Below are 17,837 nucleotides of genomic sequence, written 5' to 3' on the forward strand. Positions count from 1 at the left end.
CAAATGCCAAATTGTACAGCATAAAATATTTTTTCTTGTTAACCTTAGAAATACAATGTTAAAAAACGAAGATTTTTAATTTTTACGAGCGCTTCATAATATATATATATATATATATATATATATATATATATATATATATATATATATATATACATATATATATATATACATATATATATATATATACATACATATATATATACATATATATACCCTACATATGTATATACATAGTATATGTATATGTATATACTATATATGTGTATATACATATATATAATATATATATATATATATATATATATATATATATATATATATATATAATTTCACATATGGCTTTACACCTATGGAAGGCCTTGCCTACACAAATATCAATCAGAGAGAGAGAGAGAGAGAGAGAGAGAGAGAGAGAGAGAGAGAGAGAGAGAGAGAGAGAGACGAAGCAGCAACTCATACATGGCACAATGGCATTGGTTGATTCGTACTGGGAGATACAAATCCGCAATTAAGTATACGTACATACTAAATTTAAAAGATAAATCTGCACGGAAAGCTTTCGGGAAACTGTTCGATACCCCTTTTCATCGAAACTCTCCAGACGGCTCTCTGTACAGATTTATCTATTCAACATAAGTAAATCGACAAAATTACTCTATTTCAAATCTCATGGTCTGAGAAGGAAAATAGGTATCTGGGTGTGAAAAAAAAAGAGAGAGTAGATTGTTTTTAATATCCAAGGTTGGAATGTACAGAGCAACCGTTGAATACGATTCAAAGAGAATAAGTTAAACGTTGCTCAGATGAAATGTCTGGGTGATAAATGTGGAAACTTGTAGATGAAGCAAAAATCCGGCGCAGGTGAACGGATAGATGCTTTACTTTGGGGGGTGAGAGGATGCCCCAGGCAGGACTAGACAGTTTGGCGTAAATGATTAACTGGAAAAGAAGGGGCTTGATAACCTGGAAGTGCAGTGAACTGGAACAATGGTGAATGACCCCATTTTGAGAGGTTTACTGAGGAGGAGGAGGAGGAGGAATATAGAATTTAGGCCAGAGGCCAAGCACTGGGAACTACGAGGTAATTCAGCGCTGAGATGGAAATGAACAGCAAAAGTTCTGAGACGTGTAACAAGAGGAAAATCTCAAAGCAGTTGTACTCTGAAACGAATGTTAGGAGAAGGTGGATAGCAAGATGGGAGAGAGAGAATACGAATGGAGGCACAGTAAAAGGAATGAAAGGGGGAAGCGGCTAGCGGCCGAAGGAACGTTGCAAAGAACCTTAAGTAATGCCTACAGAGTACTAAGTGTGGAGCACTGACGGCACTACCCCATTTTATTTATTTATTTATTTTTTACTGAACAGAAGATTCAGCTATAGTTCAGCAATTAAAACATGAATCAGGGGGTGACTGGTATTGTTTTCATTTGTGGGGCCAGTCCCTCTTAGGGGAAAACGTCCAATGTTGGAATACAAATATGTAAAAGAAAGTAAAATTCCACAAAGTACGAAAAATGATGTACTGAACTCTTTAGGGGGAGTGGAATGACCTCTTCAGAACACACAGCGCCTGAATTTTAAAATACGGAGCTACCAAAGGTTCATAAAAATAGAGAAAACTGTGGGGGACTCCTGTTAGTCTCCACAGCTTAAGAACGAAATCACTGGGATTGTCTACATTCCCTCAAAACCTCTTCATTTGTTAGACTCAAAGATCTTGACAATGGGGTGTTAATTATATTGTTTCTCTTTTTTTATTGTTAAACGACGTTGTATCGAATCTCTTTAAAATTCTGTTTCTGTCCTTGTGTATTCTATAGAGGAAGGTAGAGGGTCCCTTCGAATATATATACTATACATATTATTTCTGAAGTAGAGATTTTTATAAAAATGTAATATATATATATACTTTGGGGTAGAATGTAATTATACTTATGTACAAGTGTCTTCGTATGTATACCTTATGTGGAAATGATCCCTGTACAATTTGTTTGAATAGACGTTCTTATACAAGTATATATATATATATATAATATATATATATATTTATATATATTACATATATATAAATATATATACTATAATATATATATATAATATATATATATAAATATATATATATATATATATAATGTATGTACAATATATATATATATTTATATAATGTGATGTATACATATATATATGTTTATATATATATATATATATATATATATATACATATACATATATACATACATTTGGTATAAGAATGTCTAGGTCAAACAAATTATACAGGAATCATTTGCACAATAAGGTATAAATACGAAGACACTTATAAAAAAGTACAATTACATTCCACCCCAAAGTAATAAAGCCAAGCAAGAAGGGTTGGCGCCAGAAAGTGCTCTCCAAGTGCCTCAGAACGCCCGTCTTTCCTGGAAGGGGTTGGTGGCAAGAGGCATAAGTCTCCAGTGCTGCAAGATGACCGTCTTTCCTGGAAGGGTTGGGGCCAGAGGTATAAGGTCTCCCAGTGCTAGGAGCCTTGTCTTTCCTGGGAAGGGGTGGTGGCAGAGGTCTAAAGTCCTCCAGTCAAGGACGCCCTCTTTCCCTGGAAGGGTTTTGGGGTGGCAGAGGTAATAAGCTCCAGTGCTCCAAGAACGCCGTCTTTCCGGAAGGGTGGTGGCGGGTATAAGTCTCCAGTGGCCTCAAGATGCCTTGTCTTTCCTGGAAGGGTGGTGGCAATGAGGTATAAAGTCCTTCCAGTGCTCAAGATGCCTTGTCTTTCCTGGAAGGGTTGGAAGAGGTATAAGTCTCCAGTGCTCAGAATGCCTTGTCTTTTCCTGGAAGATGGTTGGCAGAGGCTATAATTCTCAGTGTCAAGACGCCCCTCGTCCTTTCCTGGAAGGGTTGGTGGCCATTAATAAGTTCTAGTGCTCAAGACGCCTGTCTTTCCTGGAAGGGTTAATTGGTGCAAGAGGTATAAGTCTCAGTGCTCAAGACGGACCCGTTCTTTCCTGGAAAGGGTTGGTGGCGAGCGGTTATAAGTCTCCAGTGCTCAAAGACGCCCCGTCTTTCCTGGAAGGGTTGGTGGCGAGGTTCTAAGTCTCGCAAAGTGCTCCAAGACGACCCGTCTTTCCTGGAAGGGTTTGGTGGCAGAGGTATACGTCCTCCAATGGCCAAGACGCCGTCTTTCCTGAAGGGTTGGTGTCAGAGTTTATAAGTCCCTTCCAGGGTGCTCAAGACGACCCCGTCTTTCCTGGAAGGTTGGTGGCGGAAGGTAAAGGTTCTCCAAGTTGCTCAGACGCCTCCGTCTTCCTGGAGGGTTGGTGGCAGAGGTTATAAGTCTCCAAGTGCTCAAGACGACCCTTCTTTCCTGAAGGTTGGTGGCAAGTTTATATAGCCTCCAGGTGCTCAAGGGACGCATTGGTCTTTGGCTGGATGGGTTGGTGGCAGGAGATAATAATCTCCATGCTCAGACGCCTCGTCTTTCCTTGGAAGGGTTGGTGCAGAGGCCTAAGTCTCCAGTGCTCAAGACTCCATCGTCTTTCCTTTGAAGGGTTGGTGGCTATAGGTGAGTCCTCCATGCTCAAGACGCCTTGTCTTTCCTGTAGGGTGTGGTGGTCAGAGGTATACGTCTCCAGTGCTCAAAGAACGCCTTGTCCTTTTCCTGGAGTGGGTTGGTGGCAGAGGTAATTTCTCCGTGGCTCAAGATTGCCTTGTCATTCCTGGAAGGGTTGGTGGCAGAGGTATAAGTCCTCCATTGTCAGACTCCATCGTCTTTTCCTGGAAGGGTTTGTGGCAGAGGCATAAGTCCTCCAGTGCTCCAGACGCCTTGTTCTTTTCCTGAAGGGTTGGTGGCAGAGGCATAAGTCTCCAGTACTCAATGATGCCTTTCATCTGGAAGGGTTGGTGGCGAGGTATAATTCTCCAGTGCTCAAGACGACCCGTCTTTCCTGGAATGGGTTGGTGGCAGAGGTATAAGTCCCAGTTTTGCCTCAAGGAACGGGCCTTCCGTCTTTCCTGGAAGGGTTGGGTGCAGAGGTAATAGGGGTCCTCCCAGTGTCAGATGCCTTGTCTTTCCTGGAAGGGTTGGTGGCAGAGGTATAAGTCTCCAGTGCTCAAGACGCCTCGTCTTTCCTGGAAGGGTTGGTGGCAGAGGTATAAGTCTCAAAGTGCTCAAGATGCCTTGTCTTGTCCTGGAAGGGTTGGTGGCAGAGGTATAATTCTCCAGTGCTCAAGACGCCTCGCTTTTCCTGTAAGGTTTAGGTTGGCGAGGTTATAAGTCTCTAGTGCTCAAGACGCCATCGTCCTTTCCTGGAAGGGTTGGTTGGTGGCAGGAGGTATAAGTCTCCAGTGCTCAAGACGACCCGCGTCTTTTCATGGAAGGGTTTCGGTGGCAGAGGTAATAACGTTCCTCCAGTGCTCAAGACGGACCCCGTCCTTTCCTGGTTAAGGGTTGGGTTGGCAGAGGTATAAGTCTCCAGTGGCTCCAAGACGACCCGTCTTTCCTGGTGGTGGTGGTGGCAGAGGTATTAAGTCTATCCAGTGCTTCAAGACGCCTCGTCTTTACCTGGAAGGTTGGTTGGCAGAGGTATAAGTCTCCAGTGCTCAACAAGACGACCCGTCTTTCCTGGAAGGGGTTTTGGTTGGCAGAGGTAATAAGTCTCCAGTGCTCAAGAACCCGCTGGTCTTTGCTGGAAGGGTTGGTGGCAGAGATATAAGTCTCCAGTGCTCAAGACCGCCCTCGTCTTTCCTGGAAGGGTTGGTGGCAGAGGCATAAGTCTCCAGTGCTCAAGACGCCTCGTCTTTCCTGGAAGGGTTGGTGGCAGAGGTATAAGTCTCCAGTGCTCAAGACGCCTTGTCTTTCCTGGAAGGGTTGGTGGCAGAGGTATAAGTCTCCAGTGCTCAAGATGCCTTGTCTTTCCTGGAAGGGTTGGTGGCAGAGGTATAAGTCTCCAGTGCTCAAGACGCCTCGTCTTTCCTGGAAGGGTTGGTGGCAGAGGCATAAGTCTCCAGTGCTCAAGACGCCTTGTCTTTCCTGGAAGGGTTGGTGGCAGAGGCATAAGTCTCCAGTACTCAAGAGGCCTTGCCATTCCTGGAAGGGTTGGTGGCAGAGGTTATAAGTCTTCCCAGGTGCTCAAGACGGGCCCTCGGGGTCTTCCTGGAAGGGTTGGTGGGCAGAGGTATAAGTTCTCCAGTGCTCAAGAGCCTCGCTTTCTGGAAGGGTTTGGTGCAGAGGCATTTAAGTCCTCCATTGGCTCAAGATGCCTTGGTTCTTTCCTGGCGGGTTGGGGCAGAGGTATAAGTCCTCCGTTGCTCAAGATGCCCTTGTCTTGAAAGGGAATGGTTGGTGGCCAGAGGTATTAATTCTTCCAGTGCTCAAGGGACGCCTCGGTCTTTTCTGGAAGGTTGGTGGCAGAGGCATAAGTCTCCAAAGTGCCTCAAGGACCGCTTGTCTTTTCCTGGAACGGGTTGGTGTCAGAGGTTAATAAGTCCTTTTCAGTTTGCCTCAAGAATGGGCCTTGGGTCTCTCCTGGAGGGTTGGGTGGCAGAGGCATAAGTCTCCAGTGCTCAAGATGCCATTGGTCCTTTTCCTGGAAGGGTTGGGTGGCAGGGTTATAAGTCTTCCAGGTGCTCAAGGAACGGCCTCGTCTTTCCCTGGAAGGGTTGGTGGCAAGAGGCATAAGTCTCCAGTGCTCAAGACGCCTCGTCTTTCCTGAAGGGTTGGTGGCAGAGGTAAGAAGTCCCAGGTGCTCAAGACGCCTTGTCTTTCCTGGAAGGGGTTGTTGGCCAGAGGTATAATTCGGCATTGCTCACGACGCCTCGTCTTTCTGGAAGGGTTGTGGCAGAGTTGATAAGTCTCAGTCTCAAGACGCCTCGTCTTCGACGGGAAGGGTTTTGGTGGCAGAGGTATAGTCTCCAGGCTCAAGACGCCTTGTCTTTCTTGGAAGGGTTGGTGGCCAGGAGGTGTTAAGTCTCCAGTGCTCCAAAGGGACGGCCTCGTCTTTCCTTGGAGGGTTGGTGGCAGAGGTATAAGTCTCAGTGCTCAAGACGCCTGTTCTTTCCTTGAAGGTGTTGGTGGCAGAGGCCTTAAGGGTTTCCCAGTGTCCATGCCTTGTCTTTCCTGGAAGGGTTGGTGGGCAGAGGCATAAGTCTCCAGTGCTCAAGAGCCTGTCTTTCCTGGAAGGGTTGGTGGCAGAGGTATAAGTCTCGTTGCTCAAGATGCTGCTTTCCTGGAGGGGTGGTGGCAGAGGTCTAAGTCTCCAGCCTCAAGATGCCTTGTCTTTCCTGGAAAGGGTTGCAGAGGCATAAGTCTCCAGTGCTTCAAAGAATGGGGCCTTGTCTTTCCTGAGGGCCTGGTGGCCAAGAATGTATAATTCTCCAGTGCTCAAGATGCCGTTCTTACCTGGAAGGGTTGGTTGGGGCAGAGGTCTAAGTCTCCAGTGCCTCAAGTGCTGTCTTTCCTGGAAGGGTTGGTGGCAGAGGCCATAAGTCAGTGCTCAGATGCCCGTCTTTCCTGGAGGGCAGGGTGGTGGCAAGAGCAGAAGGGTATTAATTCTCCAGTGCTCAAGACCCGCCGGTGTCTTTCCTGGAAGGGTTGGTGGCAGGAAGGGAATAAGTCTCCAGTGCTCAAGAGCCTGGTGGCTTTTGGTGGAGGGTGGTGGCAAGAGGCAAATTTAAGTCAGTGCCTCAAGATGCCTGTCTTTCCTGGAAGGGTTGGTGGCAGAGGCATAAGTCTCCAGTGCTCAAGATGCCTTGTATTCCGGAAGGGTGGTGGCAGAGGTATAAGTCCTCCAGTGCTCAAGATGCCTGTCATTCCTGGGAAGGGTTGGTGGCAGAGGTAATAAGTATCCAAGTGCTCAAGGGAAGGCCTCGTCTTTCCTGGAAAGGGGTAAGGGTGGCAGAGGTATAAGTCTCCGGCCAAGACGCCTCGTCATTCGGAAGGGTTGGGGCAGAGGTATAAGTCTTCCAGCTCAAGAGCCTGTCATTCCTGGAATTGGTGGCAGAGGTATAAGTCTACAGTGCTCAAGATGCTTGTCCCCCATTTTTCCTGGAAGGGTTGGTGGCAGAGGTTAAATAAGGTCCTACCCAGTGCTCGAAGAATGGCCTTCCGTCCATTTCCTGGAAGGGTTGGTGGCAGAGGTATAAGTCTCCTAGTGGCTCAAATTACCTTGCCTCGTTCTTCCGGAAGGGTTGGTTGGTGGCAGAGGTATAAGTCTCCAGTGCTCGAAGACGCCTGTCGTCTCGTCCAGAATGACTCAAGAGACCCTCGTCTTTCCTGGAAGGGTTGGTGGCAGAGGCTATAAAGTCTCCAGGTGCTCAAGATGCCTCGTTCTTTCCTGGAAGGGTTGGGTTGGCCAGAGGTATAAGTCTCCAGTGGCAACCAGGACGCCTTGTCATTCCTGGAAGGGTTTGGCTCCAGAGGTATTAAGTTCCTCCAGTGCTCAAAGACCCTCTGTCTTTCCTGGAAGGGTTGGCTCCAGAGGTTATAAAGTTCTCCAGTGGCTCAAGCCGCCCTCGTCTTTCCATGGAAAGGGTTGGAGCTCCAAGAGGTTTAATCAAGTCCCCACGATGCTCAAGACGCCTCGTCTTTCCTGGAAGGGGTTGGCTCCAGAGGTATAAGTCCTCCAGTGCTCAAGATGTACCTCTAGTTTTCTCTTTTCATTTTATCATTCATCTTTCTTTCTTTCCATTTTTTTTTTTTCATTTTTTTTTGGTTCCTTTTTTCTTCAACATTTTTAATTACGGAAGGGTGGCGCCAATAGGTATAAAGTCTCCAGTGCTCAAGATGGCCTCGTCATTCCCTGGAAGGGTTGGCGCCAAGGAGGTATAAGTCTCCATGCTCAAAGATGCCTTCGTTCATTCCTGGAAGGGTTGGCGACCATATGGTATAAGATCTCCAAGGGTGCTTCAAGAAACGCCTCGTCTTTCCATGGAAGGGTTTGGCGCCAGATGTATAAGTCTCCAGTGCTCAAGACGCCTTGTCTTTCCTGGAAGGGTTGGCGCCAGAGGTATAAGTCTCCAGTGCTCAAGACGCCTTGTCTTTCCTGGAAGGGTTGGCGCCAGAGGTATAAGTCTCCAGTGCTCAAGACGCCTCGTCTTTCCTGGAAGGGTTGGCGCCAGAGGTATAAGTCTCAGTGCTCAAGACGCCTCTTCTTTCCTGGAAGGGTTGGCGCCAGAGGTATAAGTCTCCAGTGCTCAAGACGCCTCGTCTTTCCTGGAAGGGTTGGCGCCAGAGGTATAAGTCTCCAGTGCTCAAGACGCCTTGTCATTCCTGGAAGGGTTGGCGCCAGAGGTATAAGTCTCCAGTGCTCAAGACGCCTCATCTTTCCTGGAAGGGTTGGCGCCAGAGGTATATAAGCCTCCGGTGCTCCAGAAGTCTATAGGAATGAGATTCCAACCGTCCCAGTCGTCCACCAAGTGACTCATTCAAGGCAAGCCAGCGGCGCAACAGGTTGTCGACGCCATATCCATCGCGCCTAATCTCTCAGTACACGGTCAGGAATCAAACCGGAGTCTCTAGTTTGATTAAGACAGGGTGCTGCAGGTCGTAAGCTACTGCAGGTCGTAAGCTAAGACAGACGCCTATACCGTGCATACTCTTATAGGGCTGAGTTGAGTGTAACTGACTGCCATGATTGACACGTTCCCTGTTGGCGATAATTCTCAAAGCACACTGGCTGAGCTCAGGATCATGTATATGAATATGTTTTGGATATCAGAGTATCCGGGAAAACAAAGGTGTTTTATGAATAACCTCACAAAAACATGATGTTCGTGACAAAGATACTTTCGGAAAGTTCCATTCCTTTTCCTCTCGATTTACACCGGTAATTCTGATGATCTGGTACCAGGAAAGGCCATTGGGAGGAGCAACCAATAACCCCCTTTCGTAGGCCACACCGGATGAAAATAATAAAAGGAGGAATGGACGAAGGGGCGCGGCTTGAACCAAGAAGGAAAAAACAAACAGCCTTCTGAAGAATGAAAGACTGTAAGTCACGGAAACGGGAGAAAGAAAAAAAGAAGAAAAAAAGAAGGAAAAAAGAAGGAAAAAAGGCAGTGGGAGAACTTCGAAGTGGAGTTTTGTGAATACCTACAAGAGTTTTGTGGAAACACAAGGCTTCACCCTTTCGGGATCCAAAAATGTCTTCAAAATTCTTAAATCTGAGAGAGAGAGAGAGAGAGAGAGAGAGAGAGAGAGAGAGAGAGAGAGAGAGAGAGAGAGAGAATTTCATCCTTGGGGTTAAAATTTTGCAAGAACAAATAGGTTTGAGATATATTTGTTTAAAACCATGGGCTTACATTTTAGGATTTCAAAAAACAAAGTCTCAAAATTTCTTAAATCTGAGAGAGAGAGAGAGAGAGAGAGAGAGAGAGAGAGAGGAGAGAGAGAGAGAGAGAGATGAGAGAGAATTTCATCCTTGGGTTAAAATGCAAGAACAATAGGTTTGAGATATATTTGTTTAAAAACCATGGGGCTTACATTTTAGGATTTCAAAAAACAAAGTCACAAAATTTCTTAAATCGAGAGAGAGAGAGAGAGAGAGAGAGAGAGAGAGAGAGAGAGAGAGAGAGAGAGAGAGAGTATATCATCCTTGGGGTTACAATTTTGCAAGAACAAATGGTTCCGAGAATTTTCTTTTTTAACTATGGGCTCACAGTTTTGGAATTAAAAAAAAACAAATTTCTTCAAATTTCTTAAATCTGAGAGAGAGAGAGAGAGAGAGAGAGAGAGAGAGAGAGAGAGAGAATTTCATCCTTGGGGTTACAATTTTGCAAGAACAAATGGTTTTGAGAATTTTTTTATAACCATGGGCTTACACTTTTGGAATAAAAAAAAAAAATTTCTTCAAATTTCTTAAATCTGAGAGAGAGAGAGAGAGAGAGAGAGAGAGAGAGAGAGAGAGAGAGAGAGAGAAATATATAATCAGCTATATGCCAATCCTGAGAATAGTGGTATCTATTCGAGATGGGGGCGGGGAGCGTGTCTTGTATACGAAAGAATGGGCATGACTTACCTCGCAAGGGGGCGGGGCACTGCGGTAGGAGGGCACAATCTTGAAGGTGACGGATCCACGGGCTTCCCTCTGCGAAGCCAAGAGAGACGAATAAAATTGTCAGTCATGACATACTTATGTTTACCGAATTCACAGCCAAATAAACAAAAGCGAAAACCATCATCAATAAATGCAGGTGACTGGGATTAGAGAAATGAACAAACGAAGCAAAGGAATAATGCTTGGCAATGTGCGTGAGATCATTCTTTCAACTTAGAAAAAAATGAAAAAAATATAAAATATATTCATGCAAAAATTTTTTAAACTCTGATTGAAGGTAAAAATGATTCTACATAAAAGCTTGCTCAGTTATACGGGCACTCTCTCCACTTTTGCTATCAGCATGCTCTCATTCAACCTCCGATTTGTTCTCCAATTCTTCCGTTCTTGATCAATTTGAAGAACCTGATTATTTTGTATTAAGAATTTCTTATAAAACCAAACATCTCTTGATCAAGAGGAAAAAAATGTGGAGTTTCCTGCAAAAATAAAAACACTCTCAGTTCTCATAATTCAATTTGTAATATGTGTTGATTTTTCTATATTTATTTATTTATTTTTTGTAAAACCAAGACACAAACTTCTTCATATTTCGTGGTTTTCACCTCTCAATATTCACGTTCAAACTTTTGCAAAAAAGAAAAATGAAAAAATAAAGTATTCCCTTTTTTTATTCAACTTAAATTTTTTTTTTACTTATTATTAACTTTATTCATTTTCATTTCATATATTGTTTTGTAAGGCTCAGTTCCTGAAAAATTCTTGGCGTAAAAATGATCAGAAATCAGCAAAAATATCGTTCAGTCCTGACAAACTTCCGAGTATAACTTCGATTTTAGAAATACAATTTTTAGACATAAAATTCAACATAATGGGTACTGTTTTGTGCCTGGTATCTATCTATCTATCTATCTATCTATCTATCTATCTATCTATCTATCTATATATATATATATATATATATATATATATATATATATATATATATATATATAATATATATATATATATATATATATATATATATATATATATATATATATATATATATATATATATATACATAAAACACCTCAATTCCCAATTGTGAAAATTATTAACACTTAAAACCCAGCGAATGTTGCAGTTTAGTTCCAGAAATATCTGGAATGCTGTTATAGACTTTCAGCATAAAATTTTAGTTTTTGTAGTCCAATGTTTAGATATTAAACAACACAGTGAGTACTGTTCTGTGCCTGGTATATATACACACATATATATAATATAATATATATATATATATAATATATATATATATATATATATATATATAAAGAACCTCATTTTTTTATATAAAATTTACATATAAGCCAACGAATATCATAGCTCAGTTCCTGAAATACCTGAATGTTGTAAACATCGACTGAGCTCAAACATTCACACCGTTCGTTGCAAGGGCAATCCGAATATCTGGAAATATTGCAACATAATTCGTATCACCCAGTTCCACATAATTCTCAATAAAACATGACTTTGCAAAAAATTGAAACAGTATCAAACTCGACCAGCATCGATCAGCTTTTAATAATCAAAATGAAATGAGATTTCTCTGTCCAAACAAGGCGTTATCCGACTGCCAGCTTACTCGGGGAGCGCGCTAAAATCTACGGTCAAATAGCGCGTTGTTTCACCAACGAAAATTAAAATGAATACGCTGTATTTTATTAGAGATATTTGTCTTATACTGTTTAACATGCATACAATTTACTTTTTACCTTTTCATTCTAATTCTAATAAATAAAATATAAATATCCTATCCTAAAATTCCTGTATCTTTAACTCAATGCGAAACACCTTTTCAGACCTTTTTAGGCGTTTCTGTAGACCTTTCCTAACCCCCAACAAGAACAACAATAATAAGAACAACAACAACACCAGTAGTTTGTAGGCTTACTTCCCGAGTAAGCGAAAAGTAAAACAGATTGTCGTTCAGATCCTGATACATTTCAATAATAATAATAAAAAAAATCGGTTATTAAATGCAACACAATGAGCCTCATTAACTTTCTTATAAATGTAAATCAAATGTAAAATTTGAATCTGCAAATATACAAGTTACAGCAGCCGACGCCATTTTCTTATAAATGTAAATAACATATAAATTCGAATTTGCAAATATGTCAGTTACAGCATCCAACGCAATTCGCACCGTTTGGTTAGCGATAAGTTGGATTAAAAATTTGCATTTGAGAACATTCAGCTACAAAATGCAATGCAGTTCGCATCCTGCATGCAAGAGCACCTTTACCTTCACCTCCTCATACCTTTACGAAAAAGTCAGAGAAGTTTATGGGGAACTTCCGCAAATTTCGCATTTTCTTCATCTCCCGACGTGAAGTTCGGTTATTTACGAAAAGGGCGTCAGCAGCACAACAGAAGTTTGAGCGAACTTCCCTTTATTTATTTATTTTTTTTATAGAAGCACATTCTAAGTCAATGACTTGATTCGTTGACCGAGAGGCGACCTCTCAAATAGAGGCAGGATTCCCGCCATAATTGACAGAACGGGAAGACTACAACTGAAATTAAGCTTCACGAGGATTGACTAAACATTTGAAATGAAAGATAAACACCTCGCATACAAATACAAGGCGTGATCCGACCTCCAGATTACTCTGAACGAGTGCAAGATTTTCCCCTCAAGCGTAAGCGTTGAACATCACATTCCTAACTTGATGTAAATTAAAACATGCTAAAATTTAGGGTAAAATAGAGCCTTGTTTCACCAACGAAAATTAAAATCAATACGCTATATTTTATTAGAAATAATTTTTATGTAATTAACGCACAAATAATTTATTTTTTACATTTTCATTCTACTAAAAAAATCACAAATATCCTATCTTAAAATTCCTGTACCTTGAACTCAACGTGAAACACCCTTTTCAGACCTTTTTAGGCTCTTCCATAGAGTATTCCTATCCCCCCACAACAACAACAAGAACAAAGTATAGTTTGTAGGCTTACTCCCCGAGTAAGCGATAAACATCCTGGGTCATCTTAAGCATACAAACACCTGAGCTTATATCAAAGCGTCTTGTGGACACATTCAAGATTAAAAATAAATATCAACGAGGCGTTATTCAAATGCCCTTTGAGAATAAGAATATACTTCAAACATATGAATCCAACAAAGTATGAAAACCTTACGTAGATTCATCTTAAAATCAAACTAAATTTGATGCAGATCCTTCTTAAAATGAATAATACCGTTCACGCTCTTGTAAATATACTTTCAATATACTTCCAAGGAGTTTTACAGCTTTATGCACTGGAAAAGATTGACAAGTTCTATAGAACATGTCAGCAAACGTTTTTAGAACCAGCTTTCCAAATTAAGGACACGTCTTATAAAATGTTAAAAACGTTCAAAGACCTTACAACACCTGAAAAGAAGCCAGGTCTCCTTTAGGAGGGACATTCGAAACACATATATTTCCAACGCCTGAACTCTGTGCAATATTGAGAATACAGACGGCCGTCTTCGAATATTCACGAAGCGAAAATCTGCTTGCACGGTGAAAACGCAAAAGAAATGAATATATGTATAAACGATCATTGTATGAATGCGTTTTTCCTCTGGAATGATTTTTTTTTTATTAAATCCCCCCCAAGAGCTATTTCGAAATATCCGTGACTTTGTTCTCCGAATAAACTCACATGGTTGAACTGTGATAAAGAGCAAAATAAAAGAAATCCTTGTTCAAGCTATCAAAATATATCAGGCATCCTGGAAACGATAAATGTTTCGAGTACATAAATGGACATTTATTCTTTAACAATCATAATAATAATAAAAATTTACTGTCATACAATACGTACGAAGCGACGCAGTTTACAAAAAATGGCGTTGTCTTTGACACAGCCATCATAACAAGTCAGCCATTTTTAACATTTTACCGAAGGTGCATTCGACGAATAGTTCAACTAAAGCTGGCCCTGGTCACAAAAAATCGCGGGCAGGACCAGGGGTTACTGACCTTTGTGTTAACCGAGTAACTACGACTTACAAGAACTGATTATCCATTTGTGTATTTGGTCAAAGAAATAGCTCCTTGTCTCTGGAGAGAAAATAAAGTGGAATTGAAGTGTGTGTATGTATATATATATATATATATATATATATATATATATATATATATATATATATATATATATATAGTATATTTATATATGTATATATAATATATATGCATACATACTACATAACATACATATACATACATATATATATATATATATATTATATATATATATATATATATATATATATATATTTTAGTGTATGTGTGTGTACTAAATAATTATTGCCTCCAAATGCTGTACAAATACGCTAGTTTCCAAAAAAAAAAAGAGAGAACATAACTTTTAAATAACCTCAATGATAAATTATCTTCAATATCACGGCAGCACACTCAGAATACTATTCACACACTGACCATAAATATTGTGGCTTTTTTAAGATCCAGCGCAGGACATTGATCACACTGATCAGCATCTGCTTTGATGAAAGGCAGTTCTAGAGAGTTTTAGTAGAGAAAAGCAACACATGGCAAGAGAAGTGATGGACGTGGAGGTGGATGGAACACGAAGGAGAGGAACACCTAAGACCAGGTGGAGGAGAGCTTGCGTTAGAGATGATATGAGGGAGAAGGGAGTACGGGAAGGAAATGACACAGGACAGAAGTAGTTGGTAGTAGTAGTATTGAAACATGGGTGGGAGACTCCGTAGAGTCTTACGCGGGGGACGTCAGAACGCTAACTCTCTCTCGGGATGGAATATGTTCTGCACGGTAATTTTGTACGTAAGACGTTCGTCGAAGATAATTAATTGAATAAGACGGTCATCTACGATGATAATTTGAATTACACGTTCCTCTAGGAAAATAATTTGAATAAAACGTTACAATTTAAAAAAAAACCGCTCCTCTAAGATAATAATTTGAATATAACGTACATCTACGATGATCATTTTAATACATCGTTCCTCTAAGATAATAATTTGAATAAAACTTTCCTCTAAGGTAATGATTTGAATAAACATTCTTCTGAGATAATAATTTGAATAAAATGTTCCCTTAAGATAATAATTTAAATAAACAATCTTCTGAGATAATATTTTGAATAAAATGTTCCCTTAAGATAATAATTTGAAGAAAACGTTCCTCTAAGAAAACAATTTGAATAAAACGTTCTTCAAAGATAAAAATTCGAATAAATGGTCCATCTCATGCAATAAAATGATAGAAGACGTTCCTGTCTATGACAATACAAGTATGTAAACTTTCCCGCAACTGAAAAATTTGGATGAAAAATGGATCCGAAAAAGCAATGCATTATCCTATGTGGCAACGATTCAACAGCAACGCTCCTGTGTTGCCATTCATTACAGCAAACCATTCAGAAAGGTCACACATTATGGAAAATGTTCAAACGGGGTCAATGTTGATGCATTTTTACATTACTCTTTAAATATGGAAAAAGGTTTAGCATTGCAATTGTATTTTGACAAGTTTCCCATTGAAAAAATTATGTAAAACGTCCCCAACGGCAATTCATTATGGAAAATGCTCTTTTGGTGCAATATATTATATGAAAATAAGTTTCGCTCGCCATTCTTTTCGATGTCGCGTCTCCCCCACTGCCCCCCAACCCCCCCAGGGCGATGAGAAATCACTGGTTCTGTATCATGATCAGCTACTGCTGCAGTGTTGGGGGGTCTTTAGCGGTGGGAGGTTGAGACCAACATTATTCTTTGGAAGCTTGAATTTCCAGCCAATGTGGCCCCTTTGATGTGCTTGTTCTATGTGAATAGGTTTCATCCATTGGAATAATAATAATAATAATAATAATAATTATAATAATAATAATAATAATAATAATAATAATAATAATAATAATAATAATAATATATTGGAAGGAGACCCTCTTTCAAACAAGTATTATTGACAGATATTGCGGCATCAGCTGCATTAACTAGTAAATAGTCTTCTCTATTTTGTTTTCTCTAGAAAAATAAAGAAGACCATTTACAAGTTAAATGCAGCTGATGCAGCAATATCTTTCAATAATAATAATAATAATAATAATAATAAGATCATAATAATAATAATAATAATAATATAATCATAATCATAATAATAATAATAATAATAATAATAATAATGGGACACCAGAGTAGAAGAGAAAGAGAGAGTAAAGATTGATGAGTATCAGGACCTGAAAATACAAATAAGAAGGATATGGGATATGCCAGTGGAAATTGTACCCATAATCATAGGAAAACTAGGAGGCACGACCCAAAGATCCCAGAAAAGGAACCTGGAAAAACTAGATGCCGAAGTAGCTCCAGGATGGGATATGCCAGAGGAAATTGTATCCATAATCTTAGGAATATTAGGCACGATCCCAAGATCCCTGGAAAGAAACCTGGAAAATTAGATGCCGAAGTAGCTCCAGGACTCACGCAGAAGAGCGTGCTCCTAGAAACAGCGCACACAGTGAGAAAAGTGATGGACTCCTGAAGAGGCAGGATGCAACCCGGAACCCGGCCCCCCCCCCCCCCACACTGTAAAAACTACCCAGTCGAAAAGGATGACTGTGATAGAAAAAAAAATTATAGCCTAAAAATCCCAACAAAACCAACTTCGAAGACTATTTTGTTTCATCTTCCGCTAAAAAAGGGAAACAAGAAGACCCCAGAAAGAATATGCCAAGACCTCTCCCGCCATTCTTCTTAAATACATTGTCAAAAATACCCTGCAGAGAGACTACGCGCTAAACTAAGAGCTCCGGAGGTTATAAACGGGAAGGAGGTGAAAGCCCCGCGTTGTATTCTCCGGGCAAAACTTTCACCATTTTTGACAATGTTGTCAACATGATATCAGCAAAGAGAACTCTGCATGCAAATTCAAATAACCCGGGTCGTCCTATCTTGCCATGAATATGCTAATAATATGCCCAGGGCTTTCAACAAAAGCACGTTCATATGCTTGTATTCACCTGCCTTACACGTTATGCACGCAAGCAAAACTTCCGCATCCGTATGCACGAATCTGTGAACGCATCAAATGTACGTAAGCGTCGTCTACATGGGCAATGCCGCATTTGTTGACATTTCCTGTATGCAGGTGTGCATTTATCTGGATAATAATTTTTCCTAACATGTGAATGCTGTAGTTATCTGATATGAAGCAGTCTCTACGTATTTATTTGGATATTTTTTTCTAAAGTGTGAATGCTGCAGTTATCTGATATGAAGCAGTCTCTACGTATGTATTTGGATTTTTTCTAAAGTGTGAATGCTGTAGTTATCTGATACTACGCAGTCTCTCCGCATCCAGGTTTATATTGCTTAAACAGCCCCTTACTGTACTCTCAGTAACACATCTCCAACAAGAGATATCCAGAATGGCTGTCAAAATTGAAAACATCAATAATTTCTCACTGAAGAAACCAACACTTCTCGAGTCGTAATTCCAGAAATCTATCTTTCACCAAAAACAATTCCAAACTACTTCCATCTCAGTCAGAAATAAGTTTAGCGTTTGAAGAAGGGTGGGTCAATAAAGAATGAGACACAGGCCAAACGGTAATAAATCATAAAAGTCAAGCTTTGTTATCCAATTTCAGACACAGAAACGTTACATGAATGTCTTATAAAAAAAGTTGCTGAAGAAAGTTTCTTACTTGAGTTTGAAATTTTACTTTGATGTTTATTTTTTCAAGTGGCATTATGTCTTGTAAACGGA

The 17,837-nt window shown here is 40.5% G+C and overlaps 1 protein-coding gene across 9 annotated transcripts in view; it reads right to left on the reverse strand.

Annotated features, from left to right (window-relative positions):
- The window catches only part of LOC135213686 (peripheral plasma membrane protein CASK-like), a 416,049-nt gene that overhangs the window by 52,841 nt on the left and 345,371 nt on the right, over positions 1-17,837 (reverse strand). For 5 of the 9 annotated variants that reach the window (XM_064247775.1, XM_064247773.1, XM_064247769.1 and 2 more), the window contains exon 4: positions 10,009-10,085. In XM_064247775.1, coding sequence (XP_064103845.1) covers positions 10,009-10,085 — 77 coding nt within the window. The remainder of the gene's footprint in view (positions 1-10,008; positions 10,086-17,837) is intronic. The other 4 variants (XM_064247772.1, XM_064247768.1, XM_064247771.1 and 1 more) reach the window with 1 other exon arrangement.

Source organism: Macrobrachium nipponense, chromosome 43 (genome assembly GCF_015104395.2).
Source record: "Macrobrachium nipponense isolate FS-2020 chromosome 43, ASM1510439v2, whole genome shotgun sequence".
Lineage (NCBI taxonomy): Eukaryota > Metazoa > Arthropoda > Malacostraca > Decapoda > Palaemonidae > Macrobrachium > Macrobrachium nipponense.